We start from the raw sequence: 17139 nt of genomic DNA, 5'->3' as shown, positions 1-17139 counted from the left end.
GCAAATGTAAAGCCAAATGAAAATATGAAGATGAACACAAAATTTTTGGAATTTTTGGAATTTTGGAAAATCATGCCTGTGGAGAAGTATCCCAATGTAAAACAAGCTGCACTGAAGCTCCTGTCAATGTTTGGCTCAACCTATGTTTGTAAATCAGTATTTTCCACCCTGAAACATGTGAAATCAAAGCATCGCTCTGATACACATGTGAAAGAACTGCTTCAAGTAGCACCAACTGAATACAAGCCAGATTTGAAACGGATTGTGGAAAACAAAAAAAGCCAGAAGTCCCACTAAACTCATCTACATGACAGGTAGGAAAATGGGTTTAAAAACTATAAATGTTTGTGTAAATATAGCCTGTGGCTCCTAGTAGTAATGAGCGTTTTGTTCTGGCTCTTGGTGTCTGAAAGGTTGGCCACCCCTGGCCTAGGCTATAAGATTATTGCTAACACCCTGAAACTGTGCTATAGCATGGTGGCCAAGGTCATACAGTGGTTTTCCAGGACAGGTTCCACTCGGAACAGGCCTTGCCAGGGTCAACCAAGGAAGTTCAGTCCACGTGTTCAGTGTCATGTCCAGAGGTTGGCTTCAAGAAATAGATACATGAGTGCTGCCAACATTGCTGCAGAGATTGAAGAAGAGGGAGGTCAGCCTGTCAGTGCTCAGACCATACACTGCACAATGCATCAACTCAGTTTCAGAAAGAAGCCTCTTCTGAAGCTGGCGCACAAAAAAGCCCTGAAACAGTTTGCTGAAGACAAGCAGTCCAAGAACATGGATTACTGGAACCATGTCCTGTGGTCTGACGTGACAAACTGGTTTGGCTCAGATGGTGCTACGCTTGTGCTGCATGTGTGGTGGCACCCTGCTGAGGAGTACCAAGACAACTGTCTCTTGCCTACAATCAAGCATGGTGGTGATAGCATCATGGTCTTGAGCTGCATGAATGCTGCTGTCACTGGGGAGCTGCGGTTCTTTTGAGGGAAACATGAGCATGATCCCCTCCCTTTGGAAACTGTGCCGCATGGCAGTTTTCCAACACAATGACGACTCCAAACCCACATTCAAGATGACAACTGCCATGCTGAAGGTAAAGGTGATGGACTGGCCAAGTATGTCTCCAGACCTAAACCCAATTTAGCTCCTGTGGGGCAGCCTCAAGCAGAATGAGGAGGAGCGCAAGGTGTCTAACATCCACCGTTGTCATGGAGGAGTGGAAGAGGATTCTAGTAGCAGCCTGTGCAGCTCTGGTGAATTCCATGCCCAAGAATTCCATGCCCAAAGGTGGTCACACAAAATATTGATACTTTGAGCACAATTTGGACATGTTCACTGTGAGGTGTACTCATAATAATAGCTATATAATATATAATAATAGCTGTGTGTTGAGTTATTTTCAGAGGACAGTAAATCTGTACTGCTATACAAGCTGTACACTGATTGGTATATCTAAGTTTCATTAGAGTGCTTGAAAAAGTATATACTTATTCTTCTTCTACACTTTTCTGCGATTAATACAGCCCGAACAGCTTAACGTACAGACTCGTGCCGTGACTTGTGCTGTGTATTTTTGGAGTTGATCGGGTTGGTAGTTTTTAATAAAATTAAGTTTAAAAATTAAAAACCTCCCATAAGAATGAATGGTTCTAGAACTTCAAATTCTAACCGACATCAATAATGTTACACCAGGCCACTCAGTCTCACAGACACAGCTGTCACACAGGGAATCTGCTTTAAAATCCTTAAACTTTCACTTAGAAACTGTTAGAGACACTTGTCCTTTCTAAAACCTGAAAATATCTCATCCTTTTTTCAGTTAGCTTTAGCGTTATGAGCATTTGTTTGTTAATCTATCCAGTTAAGCAATAGATTTAACATTTCCCATTTTCCTTATGACTGTTTGTTCTGAGGGTGCAAATCAGACTCAAAAAGGCTTCTCCACTAAGAGCTGCATAATAACAGAGTGACAGTTAATTTGAATGAACCCCACCCACCCCCAAAAACACATATATGTGTTCCTCTCACACATACCACACAGACACACACAAACAGACACATACCTAAGGAGGTGTTGTTTACCTACACAGAAACACACACACACACACACACACACACACACACTTGCAGCTCTTGTCCAGCATTCTTGCAGTTCCTTCAGGAAATGCACATCTAGTTTCTAAAGTGTTGTCCCATGAAAAGATATAATAAAATATTTGCAGAAATGTTAGGATGTACTCACTTTTGTGAGATACTGTAATTCTTTTTCTATTTTTCATTTATAAAGTTCCTCTAAGGTCAGTCATGAGTGTTGCAGGCTTTTCTGGAGAATATAATATTAGTTTATTATATTCTTCGCCTTCAGTTGCCTTTTTACATGCTTGTGTTATAGTTGAGTAACTCATACCATTACTTGGATTGCTGGGCTCTGTTGTCCTTCACTGTAAATAGTAAAATATGCAATTGCATTCCCTTTAAGAGCATACTTTATGTGCCTAATTTTGCACAGGTGCTACAAGCTGCACTTTAATCAATCCTCTTTGGGGGGAAAAAATGTGGATAAATGAAGGTTCGTATTAACATGTTCTGCTTAGAAGCTCCTTGAATGTATTTGCAATAACAGCTGGAAGATGTTGTGTTCTACTCTGAGAAGACCTTAGTGAGGGTGTTGAATGTATGAAGGCTATGCTGCTGTGATCCGTAATTAAATGATATCTGACCCTAGGTCTGTTCAGTAGTTTGCTAATGTTAATCCTGATGTCATGGTACACTTTTATTTTAATGGCTGTCCCCGCATAATGGCTGACCTGCCATAAGGTTCATTGTTTGACATTTTCTCTATCTGTAGCCTAGGGGATACCAAGGGCAGAAGCAAGCCTTGAATGTGTCAGTTGCAGCTATGTTGCGTGGTCATTACCTTCATCGCACTCTTTAACACATGAACACACTGCATAATCTGACATCTGCACACAGGAGACATGTCTAATATGAACTTTCCCTCAATCTTCTGTGGATTTCTGTGCTGTTCCCCTTCATTAGTCTATGTGAAGGGCACTTGTGTGGCTCACTCTGTTCCTGCTTCCTGATGGTATTGCCTGTTCTTCCAGTACCTTTCTTTAAACCAAAACCAATTTCACTAATGGCTTTATTTTGAGGGAATCCATCTAGGATTTTCAAGGAGGAAGGAATATCCTTTAAACAAATTGTCTATGATGTAATACTCCTTTCCACGTTAAGAGTGATTCCTGGACCTGAAGAACAATTGCTGATGCTGTGCCTGATGTGCATGATAACTAGAGAATGTTCTAGGGCACTGTACATAAAGGCACGTGAAGTTTTTGCAAGATTCTGTGGACACAAGCACATCGCGAACACTGCGATGCCTATGTGCATGAACTTAGTGGACCATTGAATTAAGAACGTCTCGCAGACCTATAGCATACTATGCGATGCACTTAATGTATGTAGTGATTTGTTATTTGGAATTTCTGTTTTTTGAAGCATCAGTCTCTGTTCTGTGGTTATCACCTTTCAGTCACTTCCGTGCTGTGTGGTTGTACTATAGATGAGAATTGCCTTTTGTTGACTCCTAATGACTACATTCTGTCATGCAGGAACATGATGTGAGGGTGTAATGCATGATCTACAGTGACTGCCCATGGTTGTGCTGATCTTTCCCTTGTGGTTGTGTATGGCTCTAGCTTGGCCTTTTAACCCTTCACAGATATATACAAGTGTGCCCTTCCTAATACAATATCTTCATTTGCTTAATATGAATTTGTAGCAGAATTGAAAGGCCTGTCCAGTGGGTGTTTTTTTTTTTTTCTTTCTTTTTTTATATATAAAAAGTTGGATGTGGTGCACCTGAGTGGCAGAGAGCTCCCCACAGAGGAGCTGCCATTCATCAGTTTTAATTAAATCACAGTGGAATTGCGAGGAGTTTGCCAGCTTCTGATAACAACACAGGCTCTTTTTTGAGGATGCGCTAAAGGCCTCCGGAAATCCTCCATTTCCACCCAGCTATTGAAGGCCATAAAATAGGGGTGTGATAAGCAAGCTGTGAGATTTGCTTCTTAAGAATAGGAAAGGCTTCTTTTCACAGCCAAACCTGAATTGATTTTGATTGATTTTTTTTCCTAACCAGTGGTAATCACACACACCTTGCTACCCACTGCTTTGGAAATAGCCCTCCAAAAGTTACTCACCTGCACCTGTAAAGCAATTTGCCAGAACTAAATTAGGCGTTTATTAGATGGGGTAGGAGAGTTTATTAGATGTGCTAGTTCCACATGCTGCAACAATTCTGTTAGAGCATAGATTTCTAGTTTGTGACAGATGCTCCTGATTGCTTACATTTTTTTAAGTTTGAGCATCTGTTAATCAGTACCACAATTACTACAAAACTGCTGATGTGCTGACTTCCGGTGGCAGGGCGAGTAGCTTCAGCGGCCACTTCAGGAATAGCAAAACGGTGATTTTTTGCTATTTTTATTTACTGGCTGTACCGCATCCATCCCTCACATAGACTTTTTCAGGCAATCAGGTTTTTAAACTCACAAGGACTCAGCTAACACCCCGCCCCCCCCCCCCCCCCCCCCCCCCATACTCCACACACACAACTCTTTTAATGGTCTACTTGCACTATCTGTTACATTGCTGCGAACACTTTGTTTACACTTTTACTCAGGTTTTTCTATCTCAGTAACTGCTGTGTTTATGTATGTCATCTGACTGCGTGACTCACAGTTCACAGCATGTTAATATCTCTGCACCTTATTCCACTACCTCATGTCCAGAAATGTGTGCTATGTTGGTGCTGCACTGTCCTGTCTGTTTACTGTGTCTAATGCCTGTTTAATTTATCATATTTATTGTTTCAAGTTTAATTCTTGTTTGCACACTATGTCTGCACATTCCCACTTTGTACTTTGTTCCTTGTTGCACGCTGTTGTTCCTGGAGGAACGTAATTTCACTCCACTATGTACTTGTACATAGATGGAATGGCAATAAAAGCCTCTTGACTTGACGATGTTGTCTTCCGCATTTTGTCATTTGTGCACTGTCATGTTTGTGTGTGTCTGATCTAGACAGATAGAAGACATACACATAGTGTGCTATTTGTCTGTCTTTCTATATATCTGTCTGTTGACTAATTGTCTTTCTGTCTGTCTAGCTAGATGTCTAGCTATACCATGGGTGTCTAGTCGTATCTGCAAACAGCAGATGTTTTGGATGCAACGTTTTGAATGCAAATCTTCAATCACATTGGCCTTTTGTGGATAAGATTAGACACTTCTGTTCTACACTACATGTCTGCAGTTTCCCCATTTAATCAATTCAACTACTTTAAGGTGCACCCATTGCTGCCATGTGTTAACTTGCACACAAACAGTTTATATGTAATGTCTGCTTTTCAGAGAAAACGAGGTGTTGAAGGTCCAGCTGAAGAAGTATGTGGGTGCTGTCCAAATGCTGAAGAGAGAAGGCAACCAGAGCATTGACTGTAAGTCACACTACACTTCACAACAGAACTAGCTATAAAATAGCTGACACTTTAAACCAGTGTAGCTCCTGTATGTGTCATTTCCTACAGCAGTGAGACTAAAAGGCAGAAATTTATTTTTCATTAGCTGATTTTCTAACTTTTTAGTGTATCCTTATGGGTTTTTGATAAACGTTATATGTTTATTAAAAGTCTGATGGAGGATGAAAAAATGCTGTGCCAAGGGTATTCAGATAAGACTGCCTAATCAAAGACAAACAAGGCTAACATGCTAGGTTTCTAGGGAAAAAAAGTGTTATTTGCATTTTAGGAGGAAAAGGTAGTTATCAGTGCAGCTTGCTGAGTGAATACCCTCAGACACTTGTTGACTGCCCCTAGAGGCCCACAGTATAGAACAGACCAGAATAATTGCCTATTAAAAGTAGTGTTTTATGGCAGTCAAACTTTTATTATTTCTCTGATTGTGCATAACGTAACGTGTTTGAACTTTTTAAAATGGATGTGAGGTGACTCTTGTGAACAGAGGACTGTACTGTAGTGGCTTCATTTGGCTTATGGATGTTTTGTTTAATGAATGACAAGGTGAAGTTTTTTAGAGGAATGACGTCCAATGAGAGCACAGAGTACAGTTCCTCAGATACTTTGGAAATGTCAGCTATGTGAAAATCATTTTGGCAACAATTTACTTCAAAAGACAGTTGTCAGTATTTTCAAAGCTCTATTTATCTGTTATCATAAGAAGATACTCTTGGGTGCTTTAGTTTGGATTTCTAATGGTGGAGTCGATTGATGTCATGTCAAAAATGACACCAAACCCGGTGTTTTTTATGTGTTTCTGGAGTGGGCATGATGTGTTACATCCTGCCTTATTTCTTTCTGCATGGCCTCTTTGAGTGATGCTATAAGTCAGAGATGGGTATTGCCATGTTACCATGGCGCTAGACATTAAATTTTGATTCTGTGGGGACTGGTTTCTGCAATATGCTATATTGTTATTTCAGTGATAAAACAGTGCCCTTGGAGGGGATTTTTATATTTGAAAATAGCATGAGAATTGTATTTTGGAGAATACAGAATGATGGCATACATTGTGTATTATTATAATTGATTGTAATTGATTGAAATATATTCCAAATATTCTAAAATTGATGCAGTGGAATCAGACTGATGCATTTTTATACATCCAATTCAGAAAAAAGTGGAAATACCCCACAAATGTAGAATACAAAGTTGTGTGTGTGTGTGCACATGTGTTTGCTCCCAGAGGGTGTGAGCTCCTGTCAGAAGCCTAATAATGAGCCTTTATCCAGCCATGTTTGCACTGGCAGGTGTGCCCACAACAGGCTCCACTTTTGCCCCTCCACTGCCATGTGTTTTCTGTGCATCTGTGCCTTGTTCTCACAAATGCCTAAATTCTCTCTCTCCATCTCTCCTTTGTGCCTGCTGCACTAATGATGCCTTACTATAGCTCCCACTTTGATGTGCAGTAGCAGTTGAAAAGAATGATGGGGAAACACCAAATTGATATACAAGCGTGCAATACAAGGTGTCTTTTAACATCCTGTCTCCTCGGTGCTCACCTCAGGTGAAGCTTTTTGAAACTTTTCTTTTTTAACGCCTTCGCCATGTTTTGAATGTCAGTTCTGTTTCAAAGTTGGCATGTGTTCCATGCTTGCACATCTCTGTGTTTTTTCTTTCCATCCCTCTCCGTGTCGATTTAATGCTTTGCTATGTGTTGCTTGACAAAAAATATGAAAGCTCTCTCACTGCCTTATCACATTTTCCTTTAATAAACATTGTAAATAAGCAAGGAAATCATGTAAATGAGCATGGCTAAGTGGCCTGTCAGTTGCAGAGGGGTGCTGGGTGCACTATGAGCAGGAGGGGTTCTAGAGTAGTTCTACTTCTCTGAGGAGTTTTTCTGGGTCAGGAGGAGCGCTCGCTGCAGGGAATACCCCTGAGACACCTTTGCTCAAGAGGAACAGCATTAGTGTATAGTGAATGTTGTTCCTTGGCATATTACAAATCATTGTACATTGGGCTAAAGATGCTTGCTTTGGCTAGGGTTCATTATTGCCCTCTCCAGATAGTATGAAGTGGGTGCCCTGAAGCAAAATTTGTGGATATTGTTTGTAGTTCTCAGTAGTTTTGTTGATTTTATTTGGGCTGTAACAAATAGTGAACAAAGTCAGCTTATTCGTCAACAAAGTTGATTATGGGAAAAGGTCATTCATATGCTATGATATTTACACCATCAAAATGTGATATCTATACATCACCATGCACCAGCAGGTAGGGAAAAATAATATTATGATGTTACGAAATATCAATAGTAGTAACAATAATAATAACAATATCAGAATATTCATGGGTATGCCAAGCTGCAAACAAACAACTCAGCCTTGTGCACACACTTGCTGCCATGCTACATTGATAAACATAGCAGCATTTGCAAGCAGAACTCTATTTATCCCAAATGTGTTTTTGCTGAAAATATAAAACGTATTTAACATATACACTTGTCATTCTGACAGTTTGTAGTATACTACAGCCAATGCAGGGGCACTGTGGCTTCTATTTTTGAATTACGCCAAAGAAAAAAATTGTTAGTTGTACAGACAGAATTTTGAATGCTATATCAGGGCTTACGGGAGAGTAACCAAGGAAAATTCAATTAGCCTATTTATAGAGTAATAGTAGATAAATTAAGGAATTCTAAATGGAATTGCTAGTTTCAGCTGTAGTAGGTATTATGCAGTCATCAAATCAATGTAGCATCTAGAAAAGGTAACAGCAAATAAACATGCAGCAGGCTGACAGCCACACTTAACGAATTAATGAAGGCCATTATTTACTGACCTGGCCGTAGGAGCTTTAATAATTTCGTCTTTCGCTTTCATTAAAGGCCAGCTCATATTTCCTATGTTTTGTTTCGTTGTTCTCCCTTCTGGCTGAGGGAGTGTTAATGGATAAGTGCTAGCAGCCACGTGGGGTGGGGTGTGGGTTATTGTGTTTACTTTGACTAATGCGGACCCCTGATGAGTGCAAGGGAGGCTGCTCTTTTATCTAACAGAAGGGGTGTGTGCATGTATGGTAGAGAGGAGGTGAGAGAGCCAGGTGGCCTGCTGTCCAGGGGACTATGTCCCTATCACCTGTTAATGAACAGTGTTAATGAACATTTTAATCAGCACCTGCAGGTTAAAAAGTGAACCTGACAGCCCCACCCTGCCCACTCTTGGCTCTGATGTTTGTCAGTTATTGCTTTGGCCCTTTTTCCCCTGCAGACCCTGAGTGGTCATGCTGATGACCGAGAGTCCTCAGGAGGAGCACCTGGACGAGCTCTCGGCATGAGCTGTCTGCCTGATTTCCATCGCCCGCAGTTATTTTTCATCTCCTCCTCAGTCAATCTTTCAACACCTCCACAGGTGCAGCTATGCGCTAGCGTCCAGTCACTCAGGTCCACACAACTCTGGACCTTCACTCACCCGGCATCAGTCACAGCATGACTGCAGCAGATGTGTGATTCAGGCTCTGCTTTAGCTCTGAAAAGAGAGAAAGAGAAAGAATGAGAGTGCGATTGAGCAAGCAAGTAGCAGCAAGAGCATAAAAGGAATTACATTTTCCCAATGTATTACCAAGGATACTTAATTCCCAAATCCCCTGAATTATCAGTATATGCACTGATTTAGTGTGTGACTGATCTGCCTAACAAAATGTTGATGTATTTTAAATGCAGCATGGAGAGCTGTATACATAAAGAGACTGGGTGAAAAGTGTGGCTTATATGGCCAAAATATAAAAAATATAACTATAATATGATTAAATATCTATCTGTCACAAATTTAATTCTGATGTTTACAGATTTGAACAGAAAAAAACTCAAACAGATTAAAACATGTATTTTTAATACATAGTTTGAAAAAATATTGTTTGAGAAGGCACAGGAGGAAAAACAAACATTTGGGCAAAAGTTAATAAAATGGTCTAATGCACTGGCATCCAAGTTGTTACTAAGCAATGCTTGTTGTTTACAGGCTCTTTTAATGATACATGCAGTTGGTCCAGGTAGAAGTACACATGATGGTGAGAAAAGCATATTGCGACAGTTTATCACGATAACTATAACGTAATGCCATTCTGCCAACCCTGATATATAATGAGATGCTTATATTTGTTTATTACACTCTTTAAAATAAAAGTGCTGAATGGAACCAAAAAATAATTTTGGAGTGATGCCTTAGAACAACTGCTTTAGGTTCCCAAAAGAACATTCCTGTGGATTGTTGCTTAGACAACGATTTTTTGTCAATAAAATGTGGGAGAATGAAGGACCATTGTCAACTTTAAAGACCTTCCACACAAAGCAAGTTTACATGCAATTCAAAAACATTTTAGGAATATATAGGAACCTTTATTTTTAAGAGTATAGCTAGCTCTGTTTTGGTCTGTTTGGTCTTTTGGAAAGTTACTTACTTCCTATTACTTTGAGTCTCATCAAAAATCATAGGGGGGGATCCAGAAGTTGGAGAGTGGTCAATGAATCAAGCAGCAGCTGTCAGCTTGGTTTGCCTGCTGTTTATGTGATGTTATTCAGATAAAGGAGGACTTCAGAAGCTAGCGCCATGCTGAGGTCCTCTGATGACTCTTGGCAGGTGAGCAGGCAATGCTGTGCAGGCAGAGAACTAGTGCTGTCACTGTAATCAAAGAGCAGCTGCCTGCACGTTCTGCCCATCCTGAGGCCTTCGCCATTCCCAAATGGAATAAAGACCCCGGTGACACACTTTATCACCTCATGCTAATAGGCTTGAGACTGTGCACACGGTCATTGTCATCACAGTTTTTGTTAACAACAGCGGGACTGCAGAGGTGATGGCCCTGCATATGTTTATTTATTTTTTTAATTAAAAAAAAAAATATATATATTTATATATTATCATTTTAATTACCTATTAATTTTCCCCCCAAAACCTAATTGAAAGGAGTGTTTTGTATTTTCTTTTTGCTCTGTCCCCTTTTACCATTCTGTTGTATAGGTGTGGGCTCCAGTGGATTCATTGACATCATCTGAGTCAAATGTAACTGTCTGGATAGGTGAGCACAGGCTGAATGTGAATGCCGCACCATTTATAGTGGAACAGGAAAATTTGAACAAATTCTAGCCAGTCAAAATCTGACTTCAGCTTCGTTTTAATATTATAATTGAAATGCAAAACGTTGGGTACATGGCTATAAATGACTCAGAAGCAGCTACAAGGCTGCTTTACTGAAAGAGTGTTTCATAACATGGCCTGTATGTGGACCCACACTTTAGTTTCTCACTCTCAAAACTATATAACTTGCAGATTAGTTTCAAAGTGGTTACATAGTAATTTATAGTATTGATTGAAAAGTTTTAATATTATTAACTGCTAAAAGTTGTAGGGGTTAAAGGAAAGTCAAAAGAGTTTTTAAGGGTTGTGGCATTTGTAATTTTTTTTCTGTTTATCTGTGAGTAAAGCAGTGGTATTAAGCTTGTTAATTTCCTGTGTAAAAGCCACATCTAGCTGTATTATAAGCAACTTAATAAAGTCCTTTCAAGTATGTTGTGGGCTGCCATAATCTGGTTGAGCTACATCTCTACAGTAGCTGTGGGGCCAATTGGTTAATATGATTTCTCATCATCACTTACAACTTGCAGGACTTTAATGATCCCTAGAGGGCATTCAGTAGTTTATCTTCAGAATGAAGATTAAGCTTGGTGATGTTCAGAGTAGTGGGCATTTTGCTTCTGGAGTAGGTGTGTGCAGTGTATAACACAAGATTAATCTGTGGATGTGGTTACTGTGTCTCTCATGTCTGATTATGAGCTGAAATTTTGAAACTGCCTTCCTTGGAGCTATGAAGCTAACAGAGATAACCAGTAATTGAATCTTAAAGCCAAGCATTGTGCACACTGCTTGCCTAAATTGACACATGCTTGCCTCATTACTTGTTGGGGGCTTTAGTGACAAAAATCAGACTTCAGTAGGCTGCTACTACTGTTTTTAATCATGCAACATACTTCTGTCCTTTTTTGTACATAACAGTACAGTAGGCATTAAAAATCTGTGCTCTCTGGTTGAAATTGGTCAGAAATAAATTAAAAATCATGTCAGATATTTTTTAATTTAACACCACATTGCAACCAATAAAATTGAAGAAAAAGCAAATACATACTTAAATAAAATAACTGAAAATATAAACGTTTACAATTAAAAGTACATTTACTAATGTCTCAACTAAATAATTTGTTGAAGCACCTTTTGCATTTACTACAGCAGAAAGTCTTCACACCTCTTCTTCTTCTTCTTCTTCTTCTTCTTCTTCTTCTTCTTCTTCTTCTTCTTCTTCTTCTTCTTCTTCTTCTTCTTCTTCTTCTTCTTCTTCTTCTTCTTCTTCTTTTGGCTGCTCCCTTTAGGGGTCGCCACAGCGGATCATCTGCCTCCATATTGCCCTATCCATTGCCTCCTCTACTTTAACACCAACCATCTCCATGTCCACCATAACTACATCCATAAACCTTCTCTGAGGTCTACCTCTTCTCCTTCTACCCGGCAGCTCCATCTCCAACATTCTTTGCCCAATATATCCACTATTCCTCCTCAACACATGTCCAAACCATCTCAACCTGGCCTCTCTGGCTTTATCTCCAAACTGCTCAACCTTCACTGTCCCTCTGATCTGCTCATTTCTAATCTTGTCCATCCTTGTCACTTCCAACGAAAATCTCAGCATCTTCATCTCTGCCACCTCCAGCTCAGCTTCCTGTCTTTTAGACAGAGCCACAGTCTCCAAACCATACATCATAGCAGGACGCACTACTGCCTTGTAAACCTTCCCTTTCACTCTTGCTGCTATCCTTCTGTCACACATCAGCCCTGACACCCGTCTCCACCCGCTCTATCCTGCCTGCACTCTCTTCTTCACCTCTTTTCTACACTGTCCATTGCTCTGGATGGTTGACCCAAGATATTTGAAGTCATCCACCTTTACAACCTCTACTCCTTGCATCTTCACCTTTCCACCTGCCTCCCTCTCATTCACACACATGTATTCGGTCTTGTCTCTACTGACCTTCATTCCTCTCCTCTCCAGTGCAAACCTCCACCTCTCCAGATTCTCTTCCACCTGCTCTCTACTCTCACCACAGATTACAATGTCATCTGCAAACATCATGGTCCATGGAGCCTCCTGCCTGACCTCATCTGTCAACCTGTCCATCACCATTGCAAACAATAAAGGGCTCAAAGCTGATCCATACCTTCACCTTGAAACCATTTGTCTCTCCAACTGCACACCTCACCACTGTCTCACTATCCACATACATGTCCTGCACCACCCTAACATACTTTTCAGCTACACCTGACTTCCTCATACAGTACCACAGTTCCTCTCTTGGCACCTTATCATATGCCTTCACTAGATCCACAAAGACACAATTCAGCTCCTTCTGACCTTCTCTGTACTTCTCTACCAACACTCTCAACGCAAAAATTGCATCTGTGGTACTCTTTCTGGGCATGAAACCAAACTGCTGCTCACTGATCTGAACCTCTCGCCTTAGCCTTGCTTCAACAACTCTTTCCCATACCTTCATGGTGTGGCTCATCAACATTATACTTCTGTAGTTACTGCAGCTCTGCACATCACCCTTGTTCTTAAAATTGAGGACCAATACACTGCTTCTCCATTCATCAGGCATCCTCTCACTCTCCAGGATTTTGTTAACAACCTAGTTAAAAAGTCCACTGCCTTCTCTCCTAAACATCTCCATACCTCCACAGGTATGTCATCTGGACCAACTGCCTTTCCATTCTTCATCCTTTTTAAAGCTGCCTTCACTTCCACCTTACCAATTCTCTGCACTTCCTGATCCACTATCTCTCCCCCCATTGTCCTCCTCTCTCTCCCGTTTTCCTCATTCATTAGTTCTTCAAAGTACTCCTTCCATCTATTCAACACTCTCTGTTCACTCACTAGTACATTTCCCTCTCTATCCTTTATCAGCCTAACCTGCTGTACATCCTTTCCAGCTCTATCTCTCTGTTTAGCCAAACGATACAAGTTCTTTACTCCTTCTTTACTGTCCAGCCTCTCATACAGTTCATCATAGGCCTGAGCCTTTGCCTTTGCCACCATTCTTTTCGCTATGTCACTAGCCTCACAGTACTCCTGCCTACTTCCTTCATCTCTCTAGAAAGTCTTCAGACCTGAACTTAATAATTTTATCCTACTCTGCCTTGGGGGAAAAAAAGTTCAAGGTTCTTCAAATTGTCTAGATATTCTATGCAAAGTCTGATTTAGGAAATTTCATAGTTTTCAATGGGATTCAGGTCTCAGCTCTAACTGGGTCATTCGAAGACACCTTCCTACATTTTGAATTCATTCCTTTGTTGACTTGGAAATGGGCTTGGATGATTTATTATGCATCTTCAGCTTTCTGTTGGTGGCTAGCATGTTTTGTATCAGAAAATGTTAATATGTCAATGTTGTAAGCTAGTCCATCTATTTTGACTACATTCCCTGTCCCAACTAAAGAGAAACACCCACCAACATGCCTTAGAGTAGGTATGATGTTCTTTACAGTCTCATCGGATGGTTTGCATCGTTTGATATATTTTTCACTGTCACTGTCAATTTAGTTCCCCAATGTACAATTAAAGTAAGTGTACTCTGAAAGGTAAAAACTATCCAGTTGCGTACCTTAAACGAGTTTTAAAGTTACACTACATTCATTTCCACTGGGGAAAACTATTTTTATCTTTTTGATACTTAAAGTAAAAACAACAATCCTGGAGTCAGTACAGAGTGTAAGGAGTCAATACAATAAAAGAAATCCACAGAATATGGTACAGTTATGTCCCTTAACTAATGTTGCTAAAAATGTACCATTGAAAGGCACCACCACAGAAACACGACAATGACAGGTGACAGTTTAGTATCTTTTTTCTGAAAGTATACCCCATTGCCCATACTTTTACAGAGAATGAGTGACTGTTGTCACATGCCTTGCTGTCAGAAATTTCTCCCATGCTTTAAATGTTGCTGTAGGCCTATTCCTATCTTTCTTAATAAGTTTTTTCTTGTTCTTTCATCTACTTCTGAGGCCTTGTCTGACACTGGCAATGTCTTTGGGGTGTCACAACTATTGATGAGTCTTCACATTGTTGTACGGTACATTTGGTGTTTTTGATAGTCTTTTATACAGTTCTCCTGATCTTTACTTTTTAATGCAAGAGAAGTGTTTTGTGAGCTCATCATGGACCATGTCTGTCTCAGAAGGGTGCGATCATTAACGCATCAGGGACAGCTACGGAACAGCTGATTTTTGTTTGAGATTCATTGGTTAATTCATTAATTGGAGATCATTTTTGATCACGTGATGTGTTAACTCTGAACACAGCTACAATTATAAAAGGTGTGCATATTTAAAGATGGAAAAATGTCTGATACAATTGATCTTAAATCCTGGCTTAATATCACAAAAACCTGTGAACCATTGCTTTAAAGAGGCTTTTGAGGCCTTCTGTTCTCTACAGATGTTTTACTGTATTGACGTCATTTAATTTTGGGGTTTGGTTGGTGCCTTTGATGTTTAAGTACATGCCATGTTCTGTTTATGATCTTTCACTTAATGTTCATTTAAGAGCTTTTCATTATTTCATTACATCTTAGGAAGAGTTTATTGCTGTATGTGCATCAGTCATTTCCTAGCAGATATAGTGTGTTCTTGGGCTTGTCATAGAACATAATGCAGAGTGAAATAATGCAAATACAGCTTTTGTTCTGGGAAACTGCCTAGATAAAAAGTATTTGTAGAATAATTTAAATGTGTTGAATTTGTTCTATAGTGTTCTATAGAGTATAAAAACAGGCATTAGAGAAGATTTCTCCTCACAACAGAATATTCTCTCTCACTTATTAGAAAGATTAAAGACAGAAAGACATTCATTTCATTCCATGTGTGGAGAGCTTCTAAATAAATCTTGAGACAGTGCTGGCTCTCATCTTAAACCCATCATCTCATCTTAAACCACATAAGATTTGAGATTTTAGCAGAACTTATCACAAATTTAGCTGTGGTTTCTCTAAATACAGAAAAAAGATTATTGTATTGCTCACTTTCTAGCAAGTATATGAATCATTGCTAACCTTACATCAGACAAGACAAATTAAAAGGACAAAGTTCAAAAGCTACACTTTCTCCCATTTATCTCATCATTTATATCATCTATTTTATTTTTTTCTTAAACTTCATGAAGGTAGTGTGGGGCCAAATCACTGATATTTTCAGTGTCAATAGAGATAAATGATTTTGCTGCTGAAAATGAGAATTGTACAAATGTTGTAAACATAATTCTTTCCCCTCTGAAAATAAAATGTTGGCAGTTTATTTCAAAATACCAGTACAGTACATTAATGTATATCCTCAGTGTATTATTTTTTTTTGTTTGAGTTGATTTTTACCTGCGTGTCATCTCTGGTTGATTTAATATCCTTTCAGTTCTTCAGTCCTTGCTGTCTGTGAGCTGAGTGTAGATATGTTTTTTAAATCCTGTTCAGCACTTTTTCGTTTTCAGAAATTTGTGTATTCAAGCCGGTGGAAACTTCCAGCTGATCTGAACTCGTACTGAATGTGAATAAGAGTGCTGCATATTTTGAGGTTTCCAAACAGTCTTTGTGCACTAAGTATTTGATAGTTCTTTCATGTGTTTTTTGGGGTAGATGACCTTCTAACTTCTGAGTCCAGTTGAAAATTTTTTTCTTCTGAAATCTTGAGGCTAAGAATTGCAAGACAGATGGTGGTTACTTAGCCTTTTTTTTTTTTTTTTTTATAATTTTTGTCATGAATTATTCTTTCTTTTTAGATAAATAGCATTTGAAGGAGCATATTTAGGAAAATAATGGATTTGCCCTCTTTAGACAGGCATTTAGACGTGACAGTGTTACATTTAGATTTCGTCATTTTCCTAAAACTGGAAACAGTGAGGATGGCATGCTTGGATGTGGTGTATTGGTCATTCAGTGGTTGTTCTTTGATTCTTCACTTTGAAGTTAGATGTATTTGATCTACAATTCTTGAGAGAACATATTATGTTAATGTGCCTAGCTATCAGAAACGCATAAGGGTGTAGAGGAACATCAGTTGAAGTCCCCATTAACACTTTGTAAGCAGAGCCTCAATGTCTAATGGCCATTTAATCTAAATTGTAATCAGGCTCCTACTTGATTTAAATTATATATGCATGTTAGAGTTTATTTATGTGTGTTTGCTTTCATGTCTGGGAAAGAGCTATACTTAATTCCCCAACACAATGCCCTCTTTTCAACCTAGAAAGCTTCCTGTACTATGTTAACTATCAGGACAAACAAAAAATGTAAAAAAATAACATATTGACATAATAACTGATGGCTAAAATGAAGTGGAGTTGTGACAGAAACACTACAGTATTTTGTGTATGAAGAAGCCAGGAATATGGTGCTCTGCGACTATCAACGTTAAGTTGTCTAAGATGTCTACACATACACAAGCTACATGTGTACAAAAAAGTTACGTAGCAGCATTTGTGTTGTTGCGTTCTCTGTATACCTTTAGTGATTGGTACTCTAACATTCA

The 17139-nt window shown here is 39.3% G+C and overlaps 1 protein-coding gene across 3 annotated transcripts in view; it reads left to right on the top strand.

Annotated features, from left to right (window-relative positions):
* The window catches only part of snx29 (sorting nexin 29), a 185348-nt gene that overhangs the window by 27799 nt on the left and 140410 nt on the right, over positions 1-17139 (top strand). For all 3 annotated transcript variants that reach the window (XM_017705474.2, XM_017705476.2, XM_017705477.2), the window contains one exon: positions 5419-5504. In XM_017705474.2, coding sequence (XP_017560963.1) covers positions 5419-5504 — 86 coding nt within the window. The remainder of the gene's footprint in view (positions 1-5418; positions 5505-17139) is intronic.

Source organism: Pygocentrus nattereri, chromosome 13, assembly GCF_015220715.1.
Source record: "Pygocentrus nattereri isolate fPygNat1 chromosome 13, fPygNat1.pri, whole genome shotgun sequence".
Lineage (NCBI taxonomy): Eukaryota > Metazoa > Chordata > Actinopteri > Characiformes > Serrasalmidae > Pygocentrus > Pygocentrus nattereri.
This window is presented reverse-complemented; position numbering and strand designations above follow the sequence as displayed.